At 41.2% G+C, this 21,307-nt stretch overlaps 1 protein-coding gene across 13 annotated transcripts in view; it reads left to right on the plus strand.

Moving 5' to 3' along the window:
• The window catches only part of CLEC16A (C-type lectin domain containing 16A), a 182,096-nt gene that overhangs the window by 70,249 nt on the left and 90,540 nt on the right, over positions 1–21,307 (plus strand). For 12 of the 13 annotated variants that reach the window (XM_030577251.1, XM_030577252.1, XM_030577255.1 and 9 more), the window contains 4 exons: positions 5,329–5,373; positions 7,712–7,762; positions 10,725–10,853; positions 18,791–18,911. In XM_030577251.1, coding sequence (XP_030433111.1) covers positions 5,329–5,373; positions 7,712–7,762; positions 10,725–10,853; positions 18,791–18,911 — 346 coding nt within the window. The remainder of the gene's footprint in view (positions 1–5,328; positions 5,374–7,711; positions 7,763–10,724; positions 10,854–18,790; positions 18,912–21,307) is intronic. The other variant, XM_030577258.1, reaches the window with a different exon arrangement.

Consider the following 21,307-nt stretch of genomic DNA (forward strand, 5'->3'; position numbering starts at 1 on the left):
GAATGAGAGTAGTCCGCCTGGCATGCCAGGGGTTCCAGCGGCAGCTGCGAGGCCGTTGTATCTCGGTGTTTACAGCCAACACAATGGCCAGGTGCTTCATAAGTATTCAGGGGGGACATAGTCCTTCCCCCTTTTTTGTCAGGAGGCCATCCATTTCCGGGTCTTTTGCATGGCCCACTCGATGGAGCTGGCGACATCCTTTCTCCCAGGCTTTCGGAACGTCTTAACTCTTTGACTCAGCAGGTTTTTCCTGTCTTACGAGTGATCACTCTGCCCCATGTGAGGCGTCCCGCTTTCCGGAAGTGGAGATGGTTCCTCACACAGACCTGTTCGCTCACCGCGAGAGCAGGAAATGCCAGGTGTTCTGCTCCTTCCAAGGTCTCTCCTCGGAATCGATCTTGGACGCATTCCTGATGCCGTGGAACGGCCAACTGCATTATGCCTCCCCACTGTTCCCACTGGTTCGTTACGTCCTGCTCAAACTCCGCAGGGGCAGAGCGCGCATCATCATGATCACTCCAGAGTGGTCCAGGCAGCACTGACATACCACGTTGCTCGGCCTGTCAGCCCAGACCTCATCACTCAGGGCAATGACAGGCTTCGTCACTCGGACCTGCAGCCTCTTCGCCTCACGGTGGCTCTTGCGTACCTGAGTCGGGGTGACAGGCAGCCTTCCACCTGGTCAACATACCGAGCCAGGTGGAGGCGTTTCCTTTACAGCTGCAGTACGCTCGATCTTGCTCCTGCCGAGGTCTCGATCCCCTCTATTTGGCCTGCCTCTGGCCTTCAGCGGCAGGATCTGGCGGTATCATCGCTGAGGATACTCTCAGTGGCCATCCCTACCTTCCAGCAGGCTAAGATGGACGTTCAGTGTCCCACGCTCTATGGGTTCGAGGTCCCTCAAGGGCTTGGAGCGCTTGCACCCTCGGGTGCGCCGCCCAGCCCCGCCCTGGGACCTCAACCTAGTCTTGACCAGACGGGTCTCTGAGATCAGAGCTCTTACGAAGGTTCCACAAAGACAAGGTGCAGTTATGACCGCACCCGGCTTTCCTCCCTAAGGTGTTTTGGCCTTTCATGTTACCCACAGCTCAACGCAATGGGCATAACCGTTGCACTCCTTGGACATCTGTGGAGTGCTCGCATTATATTGTGCTGACAGAATCATTTCCTAAGGTGCCCCAGCTCTGCCCCGGTAGCGGGCCAAAGGGAGGGCTTGCTTCTTTTCCTCTCAGAGGATCTCATCTTGGGTGATGGCGGACATCCCCACTTGTTATGATTTGGCTCATATTTCCCCAAGCCACATCACCGTGCATTCTACCAGGGCTCAGGCTTCATCTGCCGCCTTGCTGGCTCGTGTTTTTACCCACGAGACCTGTCGCGAAGCTCCATTGGTCCTCGGTCCTTACCTTTGCTTCGCAGTATGCCCTGGTTCAGCAGTCAAGAGAGGCTGTAGCCTCTGGCTCGGCAGTTTTATTCTGCCACATTTCACTCCGACCCCACCGCCTTTGTAAGGCTTGGGATTCACCTAACTGGAATGGATATGAGCAATCACTCGAAGAAGAAAAGACGGTTACTCACCTTTGTAACTGTTGTTCTTCGAGATGTGTTGCTCATATCCATTCCGCACCCGCCCTCCTTCCCCACTGTCGGAGTAGCCGGCAAGAAGGAACTGAGGAGCGGGTGGGCCGGCAGGAGTATATATGGAGCGCCATGGTGGCGCCACTCTAGGGGGCGACCTGCCGGCCCACTGAGTTGCTAGGGTAAAAGTTTTCCGACGAATGTGCACGCGCGGCGCGTACACCTAACTGGAATGGATATGAGCAACACATCTCGAAGAACAACAGTTACAAAGGTGAGTAACCGTCTTTTCTCTTGATTCTTCAAACTTTGCAGTTAGATCTGTAGTTTTTGCAATTTCTATCAGAAGGTTCACTTGGTTTAAATCTTCAAGAATTCCAGAAACAAAGTCTGAATTTGGGGATCTTCTCTTAGAGAAGGACTTTAGTACCAGAACTAATGAGGTTTCTGGAAAAGTTGGACCAGACACACTGCCAGGTTGCTAGGCATCTAGCAACAGCCCAAGAGGAAACCTGGTTTTAAAGTACCCCGTCATAGTCTTCCTCTTTTCAGCTTCCCCACAGGAGACTGTTATTACCAACAGTATCCTCTTTAGTAGCCCTTTCAGTGTGAAGAAACTTCAAGAATCAGTGCAAACAATCATCTTTGAGAGCTATGTTGTCAGGCCTTTGGCCCAAAGTTTGACATTCTGCTCAGGAACTACAATCCAGTACTAATTCAAGTGTATTTCCCTCAATTTAGAGCCTGACTGCATCATTTTTTCCACTGCATTTCTATAGGCAAGTGTCTTTTAGAAATTACAAGAGATATCAATACAGTTCAAAACTCTTCATCCTTCCATTCCCTATTCAGGAATCCTCGTTGCAAAAACCTGTTGAGATAATTGGTTCTTGCCCTCCCCAAACGAGGGTAGTACCAAGGAATAGAAGAGGTACCAAAGAAATTGGAAAACACAGGGTTCTATTAAAAGGTACTTTCTTATTCCCAAAAAAGGAGGTCTTCACTCTATATTAGACCTTAAGAAGCTCAACACTTTCATCAGGAAAATTTAATTTCCATATGCTGACCTGAGCCTCTACCATACTCTCCTATTCTTTAGGAGTGGTTTGCTGCTCTCTGTTTAAAGGACACTTGTTCCATATCTCCAAAAGAATCACTCATTGCAAGTACCTTCATTTAGTGGGGGCAAAATCCATTTTTTGGACTTTCTGCTGCCACAGAGTATTTACAGAATGTGCATCTTTGGTGGCAACTCATAAGAGGGAATTTATGTGAACAATTTGAACATTGGGTTATGTAATCAAAGGAGCACCTTTACAATGCTCTCTTCTGAATATACTCCCCTTGAAAGACCTAGGTTCTTGATAAATTAAAGTTACTCTTACAAATCTCCTATAAAAGCTCTTTATCTTTTGAATGGACATTAAGTAGTGCTCTACCTCAAGTTGATGGGATTTTTAGCTTCAAAATAACTTGCCCTATATGCTGATCTCAAAATGAGAACCTTATAGCACTGGCTGTCAACCAGATACAGACTACAGACAGCATGTATTGAAAATTAACCATTCCAAAGACAGTGCTGTAATTTTTGAGGTGGGGCACTCAACTTGCAGTGTCTTCTGGGGTATGGCATTCAGCCCTCGTGCTCCATTCACAACAGTTACCTCTGATGTTAAGCATTAAAAACTTTCTTACATCATCTCCAGCACAGTGGGCCTAGGTGGTTATGAACAATATTACAAACAGGGAGGTTGCTATTCTATTCAACTTTGCACAGAGGTTACAGTTTCATAGGAATGATGTATTCTTATGCACCTGTCAGGTAAGAACAGCAACCTGACAGACCAACTAAGAAGAATCACAATAGATGCTCACAAATGATCACTGAAAACACCAGTGACGGAGGAAATCTTTGCATGGTGGGGACTTCTTCGTAAATAGTGTGAAATGTCAAAGGTTTTATTCGTGAGCAGAGAGAGACAAGCATTTGAATTTTGATTCTGCATATAACGAAGGCAAGGATTCCTGCATGCCTTTCTTCCTATCTTCTTATGCAGGGGGTCATAAGGAAAGTAAATTAGAACAAGGTCAAGATAATCTTATTCACACCTGATTTGGCCTAAAGAACAATGGTCACCAGACCTACTGTACTGCTTAGCAGGGACCTACAAAATGCTGCCTGTTACTCCATATTTACTGATCCAACAAGATAATGGAGTCAGTCATCTAGATCAAAGTACTCTGCATGTCACCACCTGGGCAATAGGTTTCTAATGGACTTTGAACTACTTTGTTCTGCTGATGTTCAGAATGTCTTTAGTGAGCTCCAGAAAAGAATCTACTCAGATGGTACAATTTAAAATAGAAAAGCTTCACAGTGTCAGCAGGTAATAACACGTCCCCTTTGACTGCCCAATTCAGTGTATACTGGAATGCTTGCTCCAGCTGAAAATCTCAGACTTGTTGCTTTCTTTAATGACAGTTCATTTATCCGCCATATCAGCCTTCTGTTCTTTCAATGATAAATGTGTGTTGCTCTTGAAACAGCTAAGAAATCTTTTAAAGAGATGTAACATTTATCCTTCTATTAAACTGTCATCCTGATGGGATATAAATCTGCTTCTCACACATTTAATGAAACTCCCATTTAAGCCAATGGGGGAGAGAGTGTGTGTGCGTGCGTGCGTGGCTGGCTGGCTTGCTTGCTTGCTTGTTTGTTTGTTTGTTTGTTATTTCGTTTATAAAATTGCACTCCTGGAGGCAGTTCTGTGTGCAAGGTGAATGAGCAAGTTATAGGCACTTATGGCAGAACCACCATTTACAGAGGACAAAATAGTTGTACATCTTCACTCCCTAAAGTAGTTAAATTTTCACATTAATCAGTTCACTTCTGTTTCTCTGAGTTTCATGGGCAGAAAGGTGACGCCAAACTGCATGCTCTTCATGTTAAAAGAGCTTTAGCTAACTCTTTGTTCCCTTGTAAATAGTACAGACATTCACCAAAGCTATATCACCTTTGCTTAGAATAAAAAGGAGCAAGTTATGTCTTCCTGAACATTACTTATCTGGGTCAAAGTCTGTGCAAGAGAGGCTTTTACGTTCACTTCAGGAATAGGAATGGAACATATAAGGTCTCACTCTGCTAGGGCCAACGGAGCTTCAGTACCATATCTCAGACACAAACCGATTGGAAGTCTGTAAATCTGCAACTTGGAGCTCTAGTTCACATTCTTACAAAACATTGCTGTCTGAACCTAAAGACCAGATTTGAAGCTCAGTTTGGCAGAGCAGTCCTTAAATCACTTATTAATTAGGACTTCTCATCCTGCCTTCCTTTGCATCTACTGCTTGCCAATCTCTCCCGTGCAGGGGGAATATACAGAGGCCACTTGAAAGAGAAATAATGTTATTTGTAACTGTAAGTCAAGATGGACTCTGCATATTTGCTCTCCCTGACCGCCTTCCCCTCTTCCTTGACTCTTATAAACTAGACTTGAGGAAGCAGTGGGAAGGGACTGAGGTGCCTGGAGCACCACAGTTTCTTTTATAGCCTGACCCCAAGAACATTTGGGATTGGTAAGGGGAGGGGCAGGAGGGGACACGAGTGTTCCAGTGGCCACTGTCTCAGTGCACCCACATGCACATTCCATGATTGCAAATATGCAGAGTCCATCTCAAATAACTCTAGTTGCAAGTAAATAACATTAATTTTGGGTATTGATCAGATTATCACTAGTTTCTTCTCTCTAGGGTGCAAGAGAAGAGAGTGTTCATCTTCTGCGGCGCTTCTATAAGGTACTTTTTTAAAGAGGTGGATAAAATAAATTAATCCATTCTTATTTTAAATATTTCCTCTTCCAACTCGGGTAGACTACACTGTGTGCCTATATTAGAAAAAAGTGTACTCAATATTTAAAGACAATGATGGAGTTTAATACCATAAATTATATTGCCCATATTGTATGCAATGTCTTTGTAGCCATTTCTGTTCCAGGATATTGAAGAGACAAGGTGAGTGAGGTAGTATCTTTTATTGGACTAACTTCTGAAGTCAGAATGCTCACCCATCTTGTGTCTCTGTTGCTGTCAGGGCAGCTTAACTTTTCGAGTAAGGGAGGAATTCTACCTTTGAAACAGAATCATTATACTGGTTGGTTTTCTTTACTGGAAAAAAATGGGTGTTGCAAATTGCTTATTCTTCATGACTGTACATGTCCGCTCAACTTTAGGCATGTGCGCGTGCAGTCCACCAGAGCTGGAGATAGTTTTTCCTTAGTGGTGTCTACTGGGGTGACACATGCATCTTTATTATGCTCATGCTACTGACTGATGATATAAAGGACAGAGCTGCCCCTGACCCCTTCAGTTCCTTTAATTGTCAGAGCATGTTGACTTGTTTACTCAAGTCTTTCCCAAATGTCAGTGTTTTTTTCTGTATCTTTGTGTATAGTTATAGTGTCTGTCTGTCTGTCTAGGTTTTCTTTCTTTCTTTCTTGGTTTTCTGGCATTGAGTCCCTCTTAGTGGTTAGGTGTTGCCATTCAGTGCCAAGCTATGCCTTTGGTCCTCTGGTTTTAAGCCCTATGCCGGTTGCAAGATGTTTCTGCCAGTGAGTAATCCTCGTTCCAGGTGCCTGAAGTTTCTGGGTGAGGGCCACATTCAAGACCCACTGCCAGATCTGTAAAGACTTCAAGCTGCATACAAAAAAGGACAGGGAGGTGAGACTGTGCCATGCTTTTTTGGAGGCTGTCTTGCATCCATCTTTGGAGCCTTCCTACTTGGTGCAGGTGCTAAGTACATCCATGTCTGCTGTATATGCCCCTCCGGGCAGTCTCATTTTACCCCTGAAAGATCATCATCAAAGGTAAGGTACCAATCCCCTTCTCTGGTGCTGAGGGAAAAACACATGAGATCCAAAGAGGACACCGTTCCTCTAATACTGGTAGATCTGATCCTGGCATGAGATTGAGATCCCTGTTGTCATCTATCCTCAGAGTAGCAGATAGGCAGGTAGACAACACACTCTGGTACCGACCTCTGCTATATCTCTGTAAGAATCATTGACTCTGGCACTGGCTTTTGGGTCATTGAGGCCAATTCTTACTGTGGTGCTGACACTTGTGGTGCAGCAACTGCTGGGCCAAGGAAGTATCTCAGTGCCGACAACACCTGAGACTTGTGCAGCAGCTAGAGTTTTGCTTTGCCTCTTGGTGCTAGATTCTCGGTGCCAGATTCTTCAGTCATGCAGGAGGTAGGCCTACTGGTACTGGTTCTTCTCCGTTCTTCTTGTCCATTTCACAACCCACCCCTTCTCCACTCTACATTGGAATGTATGTGGTAAGAAGGAACTGAGGGTGTGTTGGGGGGCAGCTCCACCTTTTATATCATTAGCTGGTAACACAAGCATGCAAAAGGTGCATGTGTCATCCTGAGTACTGCTAAGAAAAAAAATCTTCAGCTCTGATGCGCTGCTTGTGCACACACGTAAAGTGGAATGGACATGTGCAACACATCTTGAAGAAAAGCAGTTACAGAACAGGTTAGTAACAATTTTGTCTTAGACATAGATTAGTGAGTAGAGTGTAAGCAAGGTATCAGGTATATGATTGTAGTTTATTACATGGTTCTGCTACTTACGAATAGAACGGAACCTGAAACTTAAACCTCATTGGAGTACATCAGGGACTCTGTCAGTGTTAGGGAGACACATGGTTATTAAAGACACTTCTTGCTCAGCAGTGATCTTTAGAATGGCTCATAATTTATTCTCAACATCTTAAATATTTTATTTTTTCCCATATTTAAGTGAGATGTTTACAGCATTTCATTTCTTTTGGTGCATTGTAAACAAATCATGAGAGAACTGAAACATTCAGTCTGACACTTCAACTCCTACTAACAATGAATTACTGTCAAATATCCCAAAACAATGAACAGACATGAAATGTTCCTATTTTGGCAAGTTCTTAAAAGAATGTTGAGTGCTGAACAATGATGCAGGATTTCTTTTTACTTTAATTTACTGGTGACTTATGAGATGTGTGTAATGAAAAACAGATGGCTTCTCAACCATGACCCAGGATCAATAATGTACATGTTTATACATGGAGAAATAATATCTTGGGTTTTTTTAAGGGAGAAGAGATTTTTCTGGATATGTTTGAAGATGAATACAGGAGTATGACAGTAAGTGATTAGAAAATAGAGGTTAAAATAGAAAAGCTGATGTAAAACTTCATAAAATACCAAGGATTTTATTTATAGGACTGAAATAATAAAACAGCATGTGTTTTTGCTCAGAGGAGCATGCCTACATTTATATAGAGGCTTTTTATCTAAAAATTCCACACACAAAATTCTATAAAAAGCATAGAGATCACTTAATCCCCTGAGAAGTGTAGTATCTGTTTAACAGCATGCCGAAACACTAATCAAGTAAAAAAAAACAACCACCTCTTTTCCTCTGAATTGTGTAGAATGTAATAGCCCTGGTTTCCATGCTAAATCTCAGTTTGTGTAAACACCACTTTCGTGCTGTGGGGAATGGAATCTTCCTGACAGCTAACAGCAGGGCCTGGATTTTACATCATATTTGAAAGATATCACTTCCAGCAGCATAACACCATGTGTAATAATCTCTTCATGATTTATACCTTCTCAACTCAAGTTTAAACAGTTTTAATTAAAACTGGTTTTTCTGAGCAATGATTCTAGTGGCAGTTGACATTGCTATAATCATAATGCTGGCCAGAGAACAGTCTCTGATTTTGCAGAAATTTAATATTTAACCTATAGACATGATGTCTAAAAACAGTGTTTGGGCATCTCTGACCTTGGGTTGTCAGACTGCTAGTGTCACAAATATTTTGTCCTGTTACATAATATCAGGAAGCACAACAATTAACAATTAAGTCTCATATTAAAGTGTACAACCTACAATGTGTATATTACAAAAAAATATTTTAATATTGAGAGGAACCTCATGAGTCTTCTCAAATTGGGGAGGTTGGAAATATTCTGAAATGTTTCCTCCAATCTTTGAGTATTATGTAGCTTTCATTGAACGTTGGTGTGGTTCTATTCTGAAAAGTGCCTGAAAAACTAGTGCTGGATAGTTCCATATGTATTGCCCCTCTACTTGGAACTGAGTCCATTGCTATGAGATCAAAGTTGTTCTCTAGCAGTTCTGCAAACGCATTCTGAGATCTAAGAACCAGATTCTTCTCCCACCTTATGCCAACATTAGACTGATGTAAATCTATTAACTTGACTAGAGTTGTTTCTGATTTACATTAGAAGATGAGAAGTCAAGATTCATTCTCTCCTTCAAGCACAATCATTGTAACAGAGGCTCTTTAGGTAAAATGAGGTACTCCATGACATCTGTGCATCTCTGTTGCCTTTAACAGTGTTGCACAAAGGTATATGATTTGTTCATAGTGAATAATTCTGTTGAAGCAGGAGGAGTAGAAACCAGCTTGCTCACTGCTGTCTCTGCAGGGCCAAGGAGTAAAAAGTTGTATTTCACCAGCATCAGCAGATCTGAATCAGATGGTGCCATATCTGCATTTTTACTTTTCCAGGGTAGAAACGTACTTTGAAATGTTAGCTTAATTTTTGAACTCATTCACCTTTATCAGTAAGAAACCTGATCAACTTTGTTCCTGAATGTGATTTTATCTTTAGGATAGCTTATCTCAAAGCTGTTCATTTCATGTAGTTATGCATTCACATTAGTATTATCATTAATTTAGACTTCCATGTTGTTTTTTCTGCTATCTTAATCTTGCAGATTAATATCCACCAAATTTCTTATTCACTAAAACAGTTTTAGCTGAGTCATGCAACATTTTAAATACCCAAGGAATTTCTTCAAAAGGTGTATGATGCTGAGAAGTCTCTTTTCTTTTTCTCCCCCTCCCCCAGTTAACAAGCCTTGGGGACCTGCATTCAGAACCTTTGCTTGTGGCAAACACTAGTTTGAGATTGCAGTGCCTAGATCCTTATATGTTTCAGCTGTTTTTATTTTGCAGCATCTGGAGGCACATCGTCATAATAAGAGTAGGCTTCAGTTGTCTGCCATCCTACTTTCCCCTTTCCTTTGGGATACCATTTGAAAAAATATGTACTCTGTAGGCAAACTTCAAATTTAAAATGTTAGAAATACATATTAACATCTGTTTTATATGCACTGTAATGCTCTTTCCTTTTTTGGGTGCACTGCAGTACATCAATAAATTCATAAGAAGTTTGGGATTTTATTTATTTGGTTCACTTTTAGGGAAAAAAGCCAGGCTTTACCTTGATGAGCAAATATTGACAAAGTATATTTGGTTTAAATTTTATATCTGTATCTACTGTGACAAAGTTCCTTCTCTACCTTAGTGGGTTCTGCACTTATTGGCGGATTTGCTCACCTCACTGATCTTCCATCTGGTGGAACCCATAGTCTGGGTCAACTCCTCCTTTGTCTGATTAGGAGTTGGGAGGTTTCGGGGGAACCCAGGCCCACCCTCTACTCCTGGCTCCAGCCCACGGCCCTGTGGATTGCAACTGACTATAATGCCTCCTGTAACAGCTGCATGACAGTACAACTCCCTGGGCTACTTCCCCATGCCCTCCTCCAAACACCTTCTTTATCCTCACCAGAGGACCTTCCTCCTGGTGTCTGATAACGCTTGTACTCCTCAGTCGTCCAGCAGCACACCCTCTCACTCTCAGCTCCTTGTGCCTCTTGCTCCTAGCCCCTCACACGCACACGTCACTGACTTACTGGGAGGCTTTTAACTAGTTCCAGCCAGCCCTTGATTAGTTTCAGGTGTCCCAGTCAATGTAGCTATCTCCACTGCCTTCTAGAAGGATCTTAATTGGTACCAGGTGTCTTGATTAACCTGGAGCAACTGCCATTTGGTTACCATGGTACCAGGAATTTGTTTAGCCGGGGGCTACCATACCTGTTCCTCACTACTTTACTGTAGCCATCTGGCCTTGCCCCATCACACTATGCGCACATACCATATCAAGAGTCCTGAAAATATCATGTATGCTGCTTCTGGGGTTTGTTAGAAGTGGTAAGTTGCATTTGAAAGTGAATTTGTAAACTCTTTTATTGCTGTAATGTATGCTGAGTGTAGAATTATTTTCATAGAGTAAGCCCATGAATGTGGAGTACTTGATGATGGATGCCTCCATTCTGCTCCCACCAACGGGGACACCACTAACTGGTATTGATTTTGTAAAGAGACTGCCATGTGGAGATGTGGAAAGAACCCGAAGAGTGAGTGAGCCTACTTTTCTTAAATCCTTTGGTGAAACGACACTTAAGACTCTCCCTGAATAGGCAACTGTCTGCGCCTTCCATGGGAAAAATGTTATGTCAACACAGAACATGATTAAACAGCTAAACCTATGACTTTTATCCATGTAGTAATGAACTCTTAAAGTATTTTTGGCCAATATACTGGAAATTCCATCATAGAATCAAAACTAAAGATGGGAAAAGACCCAGTTAGGTCACCTAGTTCATAGCCCATCCATTACAGAAATGTTTTCTCTACAGTATTTCTTGTATATGGTAACTTTAATTTGTATTTGGGCAATGGAGTTTTCTCTATTTTATTTGGAAAAGCTTCAGAAAAGGGCAACAAAATTATTAGGGGTCTGAAACGGCTTCCATATGAGGAGCGATTAATAAGAGTGGGACTTTTCAGATTGGAAAAGAGGTGACTAAGGGGGGATATGATAGTCTATAAAATCATGACTTGTGTGGAGAAAGTAAATAGGAAATTATTTACTCCTTCTCGTAATACGAGAAGTAGTGGTCACCAAATGAAATTAAAAGGCAGCAGGTTTAAAACAAACAAAAGGAAGTATTTTTTCACACAACATGCAGTCAGTCTTGCCAGAGAATTGTTGTGAAGACCAAGACTATAACAGGGTTCAAAAAAGAACTAGATAAGATCATGGAGGATAGGTCCATCAATGGGTATTAGCCAGGATGGGCAGGGATAGTGTCCCTAGTCTCTCTTTGCCAGAAGCTTGGAATGAGAGACTGTGTAAGTTTTCGTTTCCTGATCTCATGCTATTAACCATACTTGTAGTTTTTAATCATGTACCAAAGTCAAAAGGTTGCTTGACTATCTAATTCACCCTTCAGTAGCAGCATGAAGCACCAACCAGAAGCCCCAACCTGGCTCCATTTTTCTAGACATATAGATGTAACAAAATACTTTTTCTGCCCCAAAGACATAATCTTCGTTTGGCAAGAAGTAACCATTGGATAAAACAGAACAGGGTCCAGTGGGAGTAGGGGAGAGAGTAATCCAAACATATTTTTTCATAACAGTGCACACCATTTGTAGGTATAAGGTTTTTCCTATTAATGAAGAAGGCTAATTATATTGGTAGCAGTAATTTTAGGTTGCATTTGTTAACATTATCACCTGGCAGTGTTCTGCAGGCATTGTAGTACAAGTAAGTCTTAAGCAGGGATTTGAATGAGGGTAGTGTATTGGGTTCCCAAATTTTAATGGGAATGGTCATTTCCCCCACAAGGATTGACATAGAGGGTGCTTATTGGAGAAGCAGACAATAAAGACTGGCATTTTTGACAACAGTGATGGAAAAAACCAACTACCATGTAGTAATATTAGAGCAGTGATGAGAGGTTAAATTGTGAAGCACTTTGAAGGTAAGGAGAAGCATCATGTATTGGTTGCAGAGGAAAAAGTCAGTTAATTGACTCAACAGGAAATCCTGGCCAGGAAGGTGGTCTTAGCAACATTTTAAATGGGATTGAGGGTATAAGTTTGAGGTAGTCAGGATGTGAGGTAAGAGCCTGAGTTAATTTTGGTGTTAAGGACAAGGAAAGACCAGATTTTGAGTGTGTTTTTATATAGGAAGAAATAAGATGTCGATACTGCCTTGTTTTCTGAGCCTAGAGGGAAGGCTAAATCAGTCAGAAAAGATCTTGGAATCATCATGGAAATATCTCTGAAAACTTCCACTCAATTTACAACAGCAGTCAAAAAGGCTAGCAGTGTGTTAGGAACTATTAGGAAAGAGAGAGAAAAATATCATGTCACTATATAAATTGGTGGTGCCTCCCACCCTTTGAATACTCTATCTAATTGTGGTTGCCCCATCTCAAAAAGGATATAACGGAACTGGAAAAGTTTCAGAGAAGGATAACAAAGATGATCAAGAGTACTGAATGGCTTCCATATGAGGAGAGACCAAAAATATCAGGATTGTTCAGAAAAGACAACTAAAGGGAGATAGGATGATAGAGGTCTATAAAATCCTGAATGTTGTGGAAAAAACTAATACAGAAGTGTTGCGTTGTTTACTCTTTTGCACAATACTAGAACCAGGGGCACTGAGGAAATTAATAGGCAGCAGATTTAATACAGCCAAGAGGTATCTTTTCACACAACTAACCTGTGGAACTCATTGCCATAGGATGTGATGGCCAAAAGTATAACTGAGATTAAAAAAGAGCTTGATAAGTTCATAGAGGTTAGATCCATCAATGGCTATTGTCCAAGACGGACAGGGACGCAACGCCATGTTCTGGGTGTTCCTAAATGTCTCACTGCCAGAAGCTGGGACCGGATGACGGGGGATGGACCATTCCATAATTGCCCTGTTCTGTACACTTCCCTTAAAACGTTGATTATAGGCCACTGTCAGAGACAGGATACTAGGCAAGATGGACTATGATCTGAACCAGTATGGAAGTTCTTAGTTCTTAAATGGTTCTTTCCCTTTAAGAATCATAATTGGAAATTTCATTCCCTTTGGTATTTAGACTGCAGTACTATGCCTGCTGGCCTTGCCACTATAAAATGTGTTCATCCTGGCCACCATAGATGTAGAAGCTCTCTACACTAATATTTCAAACAAGGATGGGCTACAAGCTGTCAGGAACAGTATCCCTGATGAGGCCAAGGCACACCTGGTGGCTGAGTTTTGTGACTGTCCTCACCCACAACCATTTCAGATTTGGGGACAACTTTATACCTTCAAGTCAGCAGCACTGTTGTGGGTATCTGCATGGCCCTACGGTATGCCAACATTTTTATGGCTGACTCAGAATAACGCTTCCTCAGCTCTCGTCCCCTAGTGCCCCTCCTCTGCTTGTGCTACATTTATGACATCTTCATCATATGGACACATGGGAAGGAGGCCCTTGAAGAATTCCACCTGGATTTCAACAATTTTCACCTCACCATCAACCTCAGCCTGGACCAGTCCACACAAGAGATCCACTTCCCGGATACTACTGTGCAAAATAAATGATGGTCACACAAACACTACCCTATACTGGAAATCTGCTGACCACTATACTTACCTACATGCCACCAGCTTCCATCCAGGACACATCACACAATCCATTGTCTACAACCAAGCCCTAAAATACAACCACATTTGCTCCAATCCTTCAGACAGAGACACACACCTTCAAGATCTTTATCAAGCATTCTTAAAATTACAATACCCACCTGGGGAAATGAAAAAACAGATTGACAGAGCGAGGTGGGTACCCAGAAGTCACCCACTACAAGACAGACCCAACAAGGAAAATAACAAATACCACTCTCTATCACATACAGTCCTCAGCTAAAACCTCTCCAGTACATCTTCTACGATCTACAACCTATCCTGGAAAATGATCCCTCACTCTCACAGACCTTAGGAGACAGGCCAGTCTTCGCTTACATACAGCCCCCCAACCTCAAGCAAATACTCACCAGCAATTCCACACCACACCACAGAAGCACTAACCCAGAAACCAATTCCTATAACAAACCCCATTGCCTACTCTGTCCCCATATCTACTCTAGGGACCTCATCAAAGGACCCAACCACATCAGCCACACCATCAGGGGCACATTCACCTGTGCATCTACTAATGTGATATATGCCAGCAATGCCCCTCTGCCATGTACACTGGCCAGACCGGACAGTCTCTACGTAAAAGAATAAATGGACACAAATCAGAGATCAGGAATGGTAATATACAAAAGCTAGTAGGCAAACACTTCAATGTCTCTGGACATTCAATAACAGATTTATAAGTAGCCATCCTTCAACAAAAAAACTTCAAAAACAGACTTCAAAGAGAAACTACAGAACTAAAATTCATTTGCAAACTTAATACCATTAATTTTAGCTTGAATAGAAACTGGGAGTGACTGGCTCACTATAAACGCAATTTTCCCTCTTAATTAATGAGGGAGGTGTCAATATTATTGGAAGTGGAGCACCCATCCTGACTGAATAGGCCTTGTTAACACTGGTTCTCCACTTGTAAGGTAACTCCCTTCTATTCATGGGCCACTATATCTACGCCTGTATCTGTAATTTTCACTCCATGTATCTGAAGAAGTGGTTTTACTCACGAAAGCTTATGCCCAAATAAATCTGTTAGTCTTTAAGGTGCCACCAGACTTCTCATTGTTATTATGGAGATCAGCACTTTTCTGTTTCATAAGTACTTGTGCTTTAGATGTCTTTGCATGTATGTGTAATTGCTGGTGCCTGCTTATATCTGTGAAGAAAAAGTGAAACAGCAGATATTTCCAAGAATATTATGAATATACTGTTTCTATCATTGCTTATTCATTTAGCTCATAATATGTTACCACAGTAATATAGTTCAGCCAGCTGCACCCTTGTGGGATTGAGGATAAGTGAGAAATTGCTTTCCATGTTCAAAATGGCTACTGACTTACTGACCATGGTAAGAGGTATTGGGTCTCCTGAAGTACTCAAATGGGAATTGTGAGCCAGGAGGCGGGCGGGCGGGCAGGCAGGCACGCATCCTTTTAGGCTCCAAGGACATCTAGGGTCCCGTATGCCCCATGCCTTGCTGCAGTTGAGTAGTCCCCCAGATAGGAATGAGTAGAATGCTACTTCCTGTAAACAGCCGCACACTAGACTCTCTTCACACATGACACTATTAAGAGATTAATGAAAGGACTAATGAACGTTTACTTCCAAGTCAGAGCCAACTCTAATGGGGGATCTCAGATTAGCATTATGTCAAAGGAGGGATTATGTGACATGGTGCAGCATTTCTCTCTTAACCATTAAATCCAAACAGCCTTAATTATAGCAATCACATGTATTGCAAGAGTAAATGCATTAAAGGCCCACATGGCTAACCAACCGTTTACTGTCCTTCACAAAGAGAAAATAGTCCTCCATCCTCATCCTAAACTACTTTCCAAAGTGGCAACAGAACTTCATCTCAATAAATCCATTAACTTACCAGTATTTGTTCCCAGACTTCATTCACATCCAAGTGAGGCAAAACTGCTTACTCTTGATGCAAAAAGGGCATTCATTTTCTATTCAAATAGGACCAAGGAATTTAGAAAATCACCAAAACACTTTTTTTCATTTTGGGATAGTACTAATAAGGGACAAGCAATTATATTGCCATGTTTATCAGAATGGGTTAGGGCTGGTATAGAAAGCTACAAATAAACATTTGTTCTGCTCTAAGTGGGGTTTAGGTCACACTCCACATAGTATGTCTCTGTCCCAACTGACGAAATATGCAGTGCTGCATCCTGGCGTTATATTCACATTCCATAAAACACTGTTAACTAGGTCACTGGATCTAGCATCCTGGCCAGATGCTTAGTTTGCTGTGTACTACAGCCATCAGTTCAGACTTGTCCCTCCTTCCAGAGACTATGGTACTGGTTATGAAACTACCCCGTGAAGTGGGAATTTGCAGAGGCATGAAGAAAAAAAAGAGGACTCATCTGTAATCAGTTCTTCAAATTGGACTGTGTCCCTGCTCAATTTCCCTCTTCCTCAGAGCCCTAATTACAACTTTGGACCTGGAAAGGCTGTGGGAGCTAACTGAGATAGCTGGAATGCCATATCCTTTTCATAGCATCACCTTCACTATAGTGGTTGCTCTGAATACCAAATGTGTGGACGAAGGAGCTGTTGTCCCTGGCAGAAGGAAAAATCTAGAGCAGAAATGTTCAGGAAGGACCTAGATAAATATTTTATCCAAACCAACAAAATCCTTAGCATCTCAAAGTCAAAATGGGAATTTGTTCATAAGCTTATGATTCCTGTACGAGACTCTTCCTTTAGCTTGAAGCTACGTAAGTACACTATTTCTTACTTTGAAGAGAGTAAAATCTGTGGGACAGAAGTTGTTGCTTTACTAACATCTTGCTGTACATGTTCCTAGACAGTGTAATGGGAATATGTAGCTTAGAGCAGCTGTTTGTAGCACTTCCCTTTTTGTGACTAGCCATCGCCTGCCTTCCAAGTATGCATAATCTCTCATTTGCTGAGTTGTGTGTAGGTCACCGGTAACTACCTGTGAGCTTCTTCATAGTCACCAATCCACAGACTCACATTACTTTATTTTGGGCCAATTTGTTCACCTCTGCTGCATGGCATTTGGTCAGTGGGTGACAAGGAGATCTGAATCACTTGCCCCGATGTATTTTAAAATATCACCAGTCTACTCTAAGGCTTCTGAATTTTCTCTAAAGCAGTGCTTCCAGTGGTGAAAGAAAGTCAAGCATGACATACTTTGTAACTCTTTGCCCCGTGTTCAGTATTGGTTTCTTCCCCTCATTTGATTAGTGTGAGGAAAAGGGCTCTTTTCTTTACACTTAGCAAACCTAAAAAAAAAAACAAAACCCTTGCCATTCACTTTCCATTCTTCAGACTTTCCATTAGGCTAATTCTGATAAAAGCGTGCTGTGTGCTGTCCATAAATAAGAGTTAAAATAGATTCCCCTCCTGAGCATGTATTTATAGCATCCTTGAGCATGGATTCCATAAAACTAAGCCATAATGGGGAATGAGGGGTGGAGGGTGGTGGTGGTTGTCCAGAACTTTAAGCTGTGCTAACTTTTTACAGATGGCTTTAATTTTCACTCCAGCTCTGGTCTGTCATTGTTTTTAACATTAAATGGTAACTGCAGAAAAGAGAATGAAATATAAGCTCTTAATTGGTTTTTCATGTGTATGTTCCTGGAAATACATCCCTCCTGTGTACAGCTGTTTAACAAAAACTTACTCCCACTACCAAATTGAGCACGTGTTTTATATTTATGTTTTCAGTTTTTGGAGTGGGTAAAAACAGTGCTGGCCTTTCTAATAAAACATTAATTGGTGGGTTTATAAAATCATTGAACAAACATTCAAATATATAACAATTTTTATTAAACATTAAGACTTTTTAAACTCCATTTAAAAAAATGTGATGTATTCTTTCTGAAACATAATACAATAAAATAACAAAATAAGGTAAGTCCATTGTAACTGCTATATAATAAATACATTGTTGTATGCAGTAGTTTTGTAGCTGTGTTGGTCCTACCTTGTCTTTGTAATAAACACATTAAGTACACAACCAATCTGAATGTGATTCACACTAAGTTATTGTTTCTTGCACATGTGTAAATTCTCTTTCTCCCCCCCCCTTTTCTGACTCTGGGGTTAGTGATATTCAGGCTAGTTAGCTGTACAAGCCTTGCTTAGGCCTTCTCATTCCAATCACTACAGAGCATTCATTTTACGTTGAAGAATGACACTCCACCCATCAAATCAGCTGTAGTGCACTTGAAATCTTCTTTCTCTTCAGTTCCCTCTGAAGATGTCAAGCTACCATCTAACATGCCACTTGAGTGTGTTGCCTGTTCACTTCCCCTCCTTTCATCCATGTCTCCCCAGCGGTTGTGAGGGTATCATCGCTACAATATTCCTGGTCAAAAAGTACTCTAGAGGATTTGGGCCTCCCAAGCGAGAGCCCATAGTACTACTAACTATACTACTAGTCTTGTCTTTAATTAACAAATACATGAATAAAGACTCTTTCCCCCTTAAACAGAAAGGATAGTTCAAATTGGTCCACATATTTTAAACTGTCACCTGCCTTATGATCGTAGAGGTACACCTTCAGTATGTATGTGTTCTCTGCTGATTTCACAGGATAGAAAAGCCACAGTGTGTGGTTCTGCCCTGTTTTAGTTTTGTTGACAAACTAGTACACTAATGTGCTTTCTCAATTTAAACAGTTGACATACTGCACTACAATATAGTCAGTGGTCTCAAACGTAAATGTATTTTTATACAACTCTTTGAGCACTTATTTTATTGTGCTGAGAGAGAAGTATCTTTATCTTTAGTCTAATACAGAATAATTTAACATGTTTTTAATTTCTTTAGGCAATCAGAGTTTTCTTCATGCTCCGTTCACTGTCACTGCATTTGCGAGACGAGCCAGAAACTCAGTTGCCATTGACAAGGGAGGAGGATCTAATAAAAACAGATGATGTTCTTGACTTGAGTAAGTACCTTCCTCCCCACCCCCAATTAATAGAAAGTTGCCCATCTCCTTTAAGGAACTGACAAAAAAAACCAATAGGTATTCTCTTTGTGTAGCTGCATAATGGAGACTGATGTCTTGGTACTAATTTTAGCTTCTGTTAGAAGTCTGCTAGATTAGGAACATGTCCCACCAGTGATAGATAAAAAGGGAATTAAAATGAAGTTGTACTTCATTTATTTTTCCTTCCTTAAGTCCTTCACTAGAATTTCAGCTACTTGAATACCTGAATAGGCTTTCCTAATAGAAATACTGTTTATCTTAACTAGCTGGTCCTTAGAGGATGCATTTTGTTCTTATTCTCTTGTGCTTTGGTTTTTTAATTTTGCCCTTCTAAAATGTACTCAAACAATTTAGAGGGCTAGAGAGTAAATACAACTACATCTGCATTATCTTTCTTGTATCACTCTACCTGTGTCCCTCTTTCTTCCTCACATCTCTGTTCTAACATTTAAAGATGGTAGTACACTGACTTTTTCTCCAATTGAACAGCATACCGACCTATCCCGAGGGGGTTTAAAATCTACAACTGCAAGTCAGTGCAGCATGCCCATGGTACAGTCTCTCAGCCTTAACCTATGCCTGTATAGGAAGTTGAGAGTCAAGGTAGTCTCCATCGGCAATATTGTTAAAATGAGACTTTTGGACTCTATTGAAGAAGCAGAAAACTGGGAGAGAAATAGAATCCAGTTGTATGCTCTTCAAAATTAGTTTGTTCTTGTAATTTCTAGTAATTGTTCTAGTAAGGTTTAGTTCACAAATTAGGTACCATTATGTAACTTGTTCAAAATGATAAATGGGAAAGCTCACTGTGCAATGAGGTTCAATCAAATTTTTTACTTATGTCATAAACAGATAAGAAAAGTTAATAGCACAGAAGTACTTTATAACTCTTTGACTGTAAAGGGTTAACAAGTTCAGTAAGCCTGGCTGTCACCTGACCCGAGGACCAATCAGGAGACAGGATACTTTCAAATCTTGAGGGAGGGAAGTTTCTGTGTGTGCTGTTAGAATTTGGTTGTTGTTCACTCTGGGGGCTCAGAGGGAGCAGATGTGCAACCAGGTTTCTCTCCAATTTCTCTGATACAGGCTCTTATAAGTTCAGAATAGTGAGTACTAGGTAGATAAAGCGAGTTAGGCTTATGTTTGTTTTCTTTATTTGCAAATGTGTATTTGGTTGGAAGAAGTTCAAATGTGTATTTGGCTGAAGGGAGTTCAAATTGGTATTTTGCTGAAAAGATTTTAATTTGTACTTGTATACTTAGGCTGGGAAGGTGTTCCCAGTGTCTATAGCTAAAAAACCCTGTACCTATTCCATCTTAAATTTACAAGATCATTTTTACTGTTTTTTCTCTCTTTAATTAAAAGCTTTTCTTGTTTAAGAACCTAATTTTTTTTTATTCTGGTGAGATCCCAGGGGACTGGGTCTGGATTCATCAGGGAATTGGTGGGGATTAAGGAGGGAAGAGGGAGAGAGAAGCTGATTTCTCTCTGTGCCAGGATTACCTTCTCTCAGGAAGAATCTGGGAGGGGAAGAGAGAAGGAGGGGGGAAGGTGCATTTTCCTCTCTGTTTCAGGATTCAAGGGGTTTGAATCACAGTGATCTTCCAGTGTAACCCAGGGAGGGGAAGCCTGGGAGAGGCAAAGGTGAGGGAAAGGGTTTACTTTCCTTGTGTTAAGATCCAGAGGGTTTGGGTCTTGGGGGTCCCTGGGCCAGGTTTTGGGGGGACCAGAGTGTACCAGGCACTGTAATTCCTGGTTGGTGGCAGCGCTACAGGTTCTAAGCTGGTAATTAAGCTTAGAGGAATTCATGCTGGTACCCCATCTTTTTGGACGCTAAGGATCAGAGTGGGGATTATGCCATGACATCTTATAGCTGTGCATCTTGGCATATAAGGTTTCTGTATAAATCAAACAACCTGCTACCAGAATGATTCTGGCCTTAAGTCAGAGAAGTATGAACTGCAATAAAGTTACTCCATGACTAAGATGCAGTATAAGAAAGGGAAATTTACCATGGTGTTCATCTCATTTTTATAGTGTGGGGTGTCTTTTCATTAAATAAAATAGCAGAAAGTTTTGGGAAATGTAATTTTGGTTTTTCCATCCTAGCATACAAAAAGTATAATAAAAATGCCGTGCATTCCATTTACTGTAATAAAGATTAAAAGAATTTAACTATCAATTTTAATTGATTACAGATAGCCAGTTGAGCACTTAACTGACAGTGTGCAGGCAGCTACCTTATTAAGAATTTACAGGCAGTGCATATGAATCTAATATTTAATACAGTGTAGCATGTCATAACTGAAGTAGATTCAAGTCAGCAAATAAATGAAGTCTATAGCATGCCATTT

Source organism: Gopherus evgoodei, chromosome 10, assembly GCF_007399415.2.
Source record: "Gopherus evgoodei ecotype Sinaloan lineage chromosome 10, rGopEvg1_v1.p, whole genome shotgun sequence".
NCBI lineage: Eukaryota > Metazoa > Chordata > Testudines > Testudinidae > Gopherus > Gopherus evgoodei.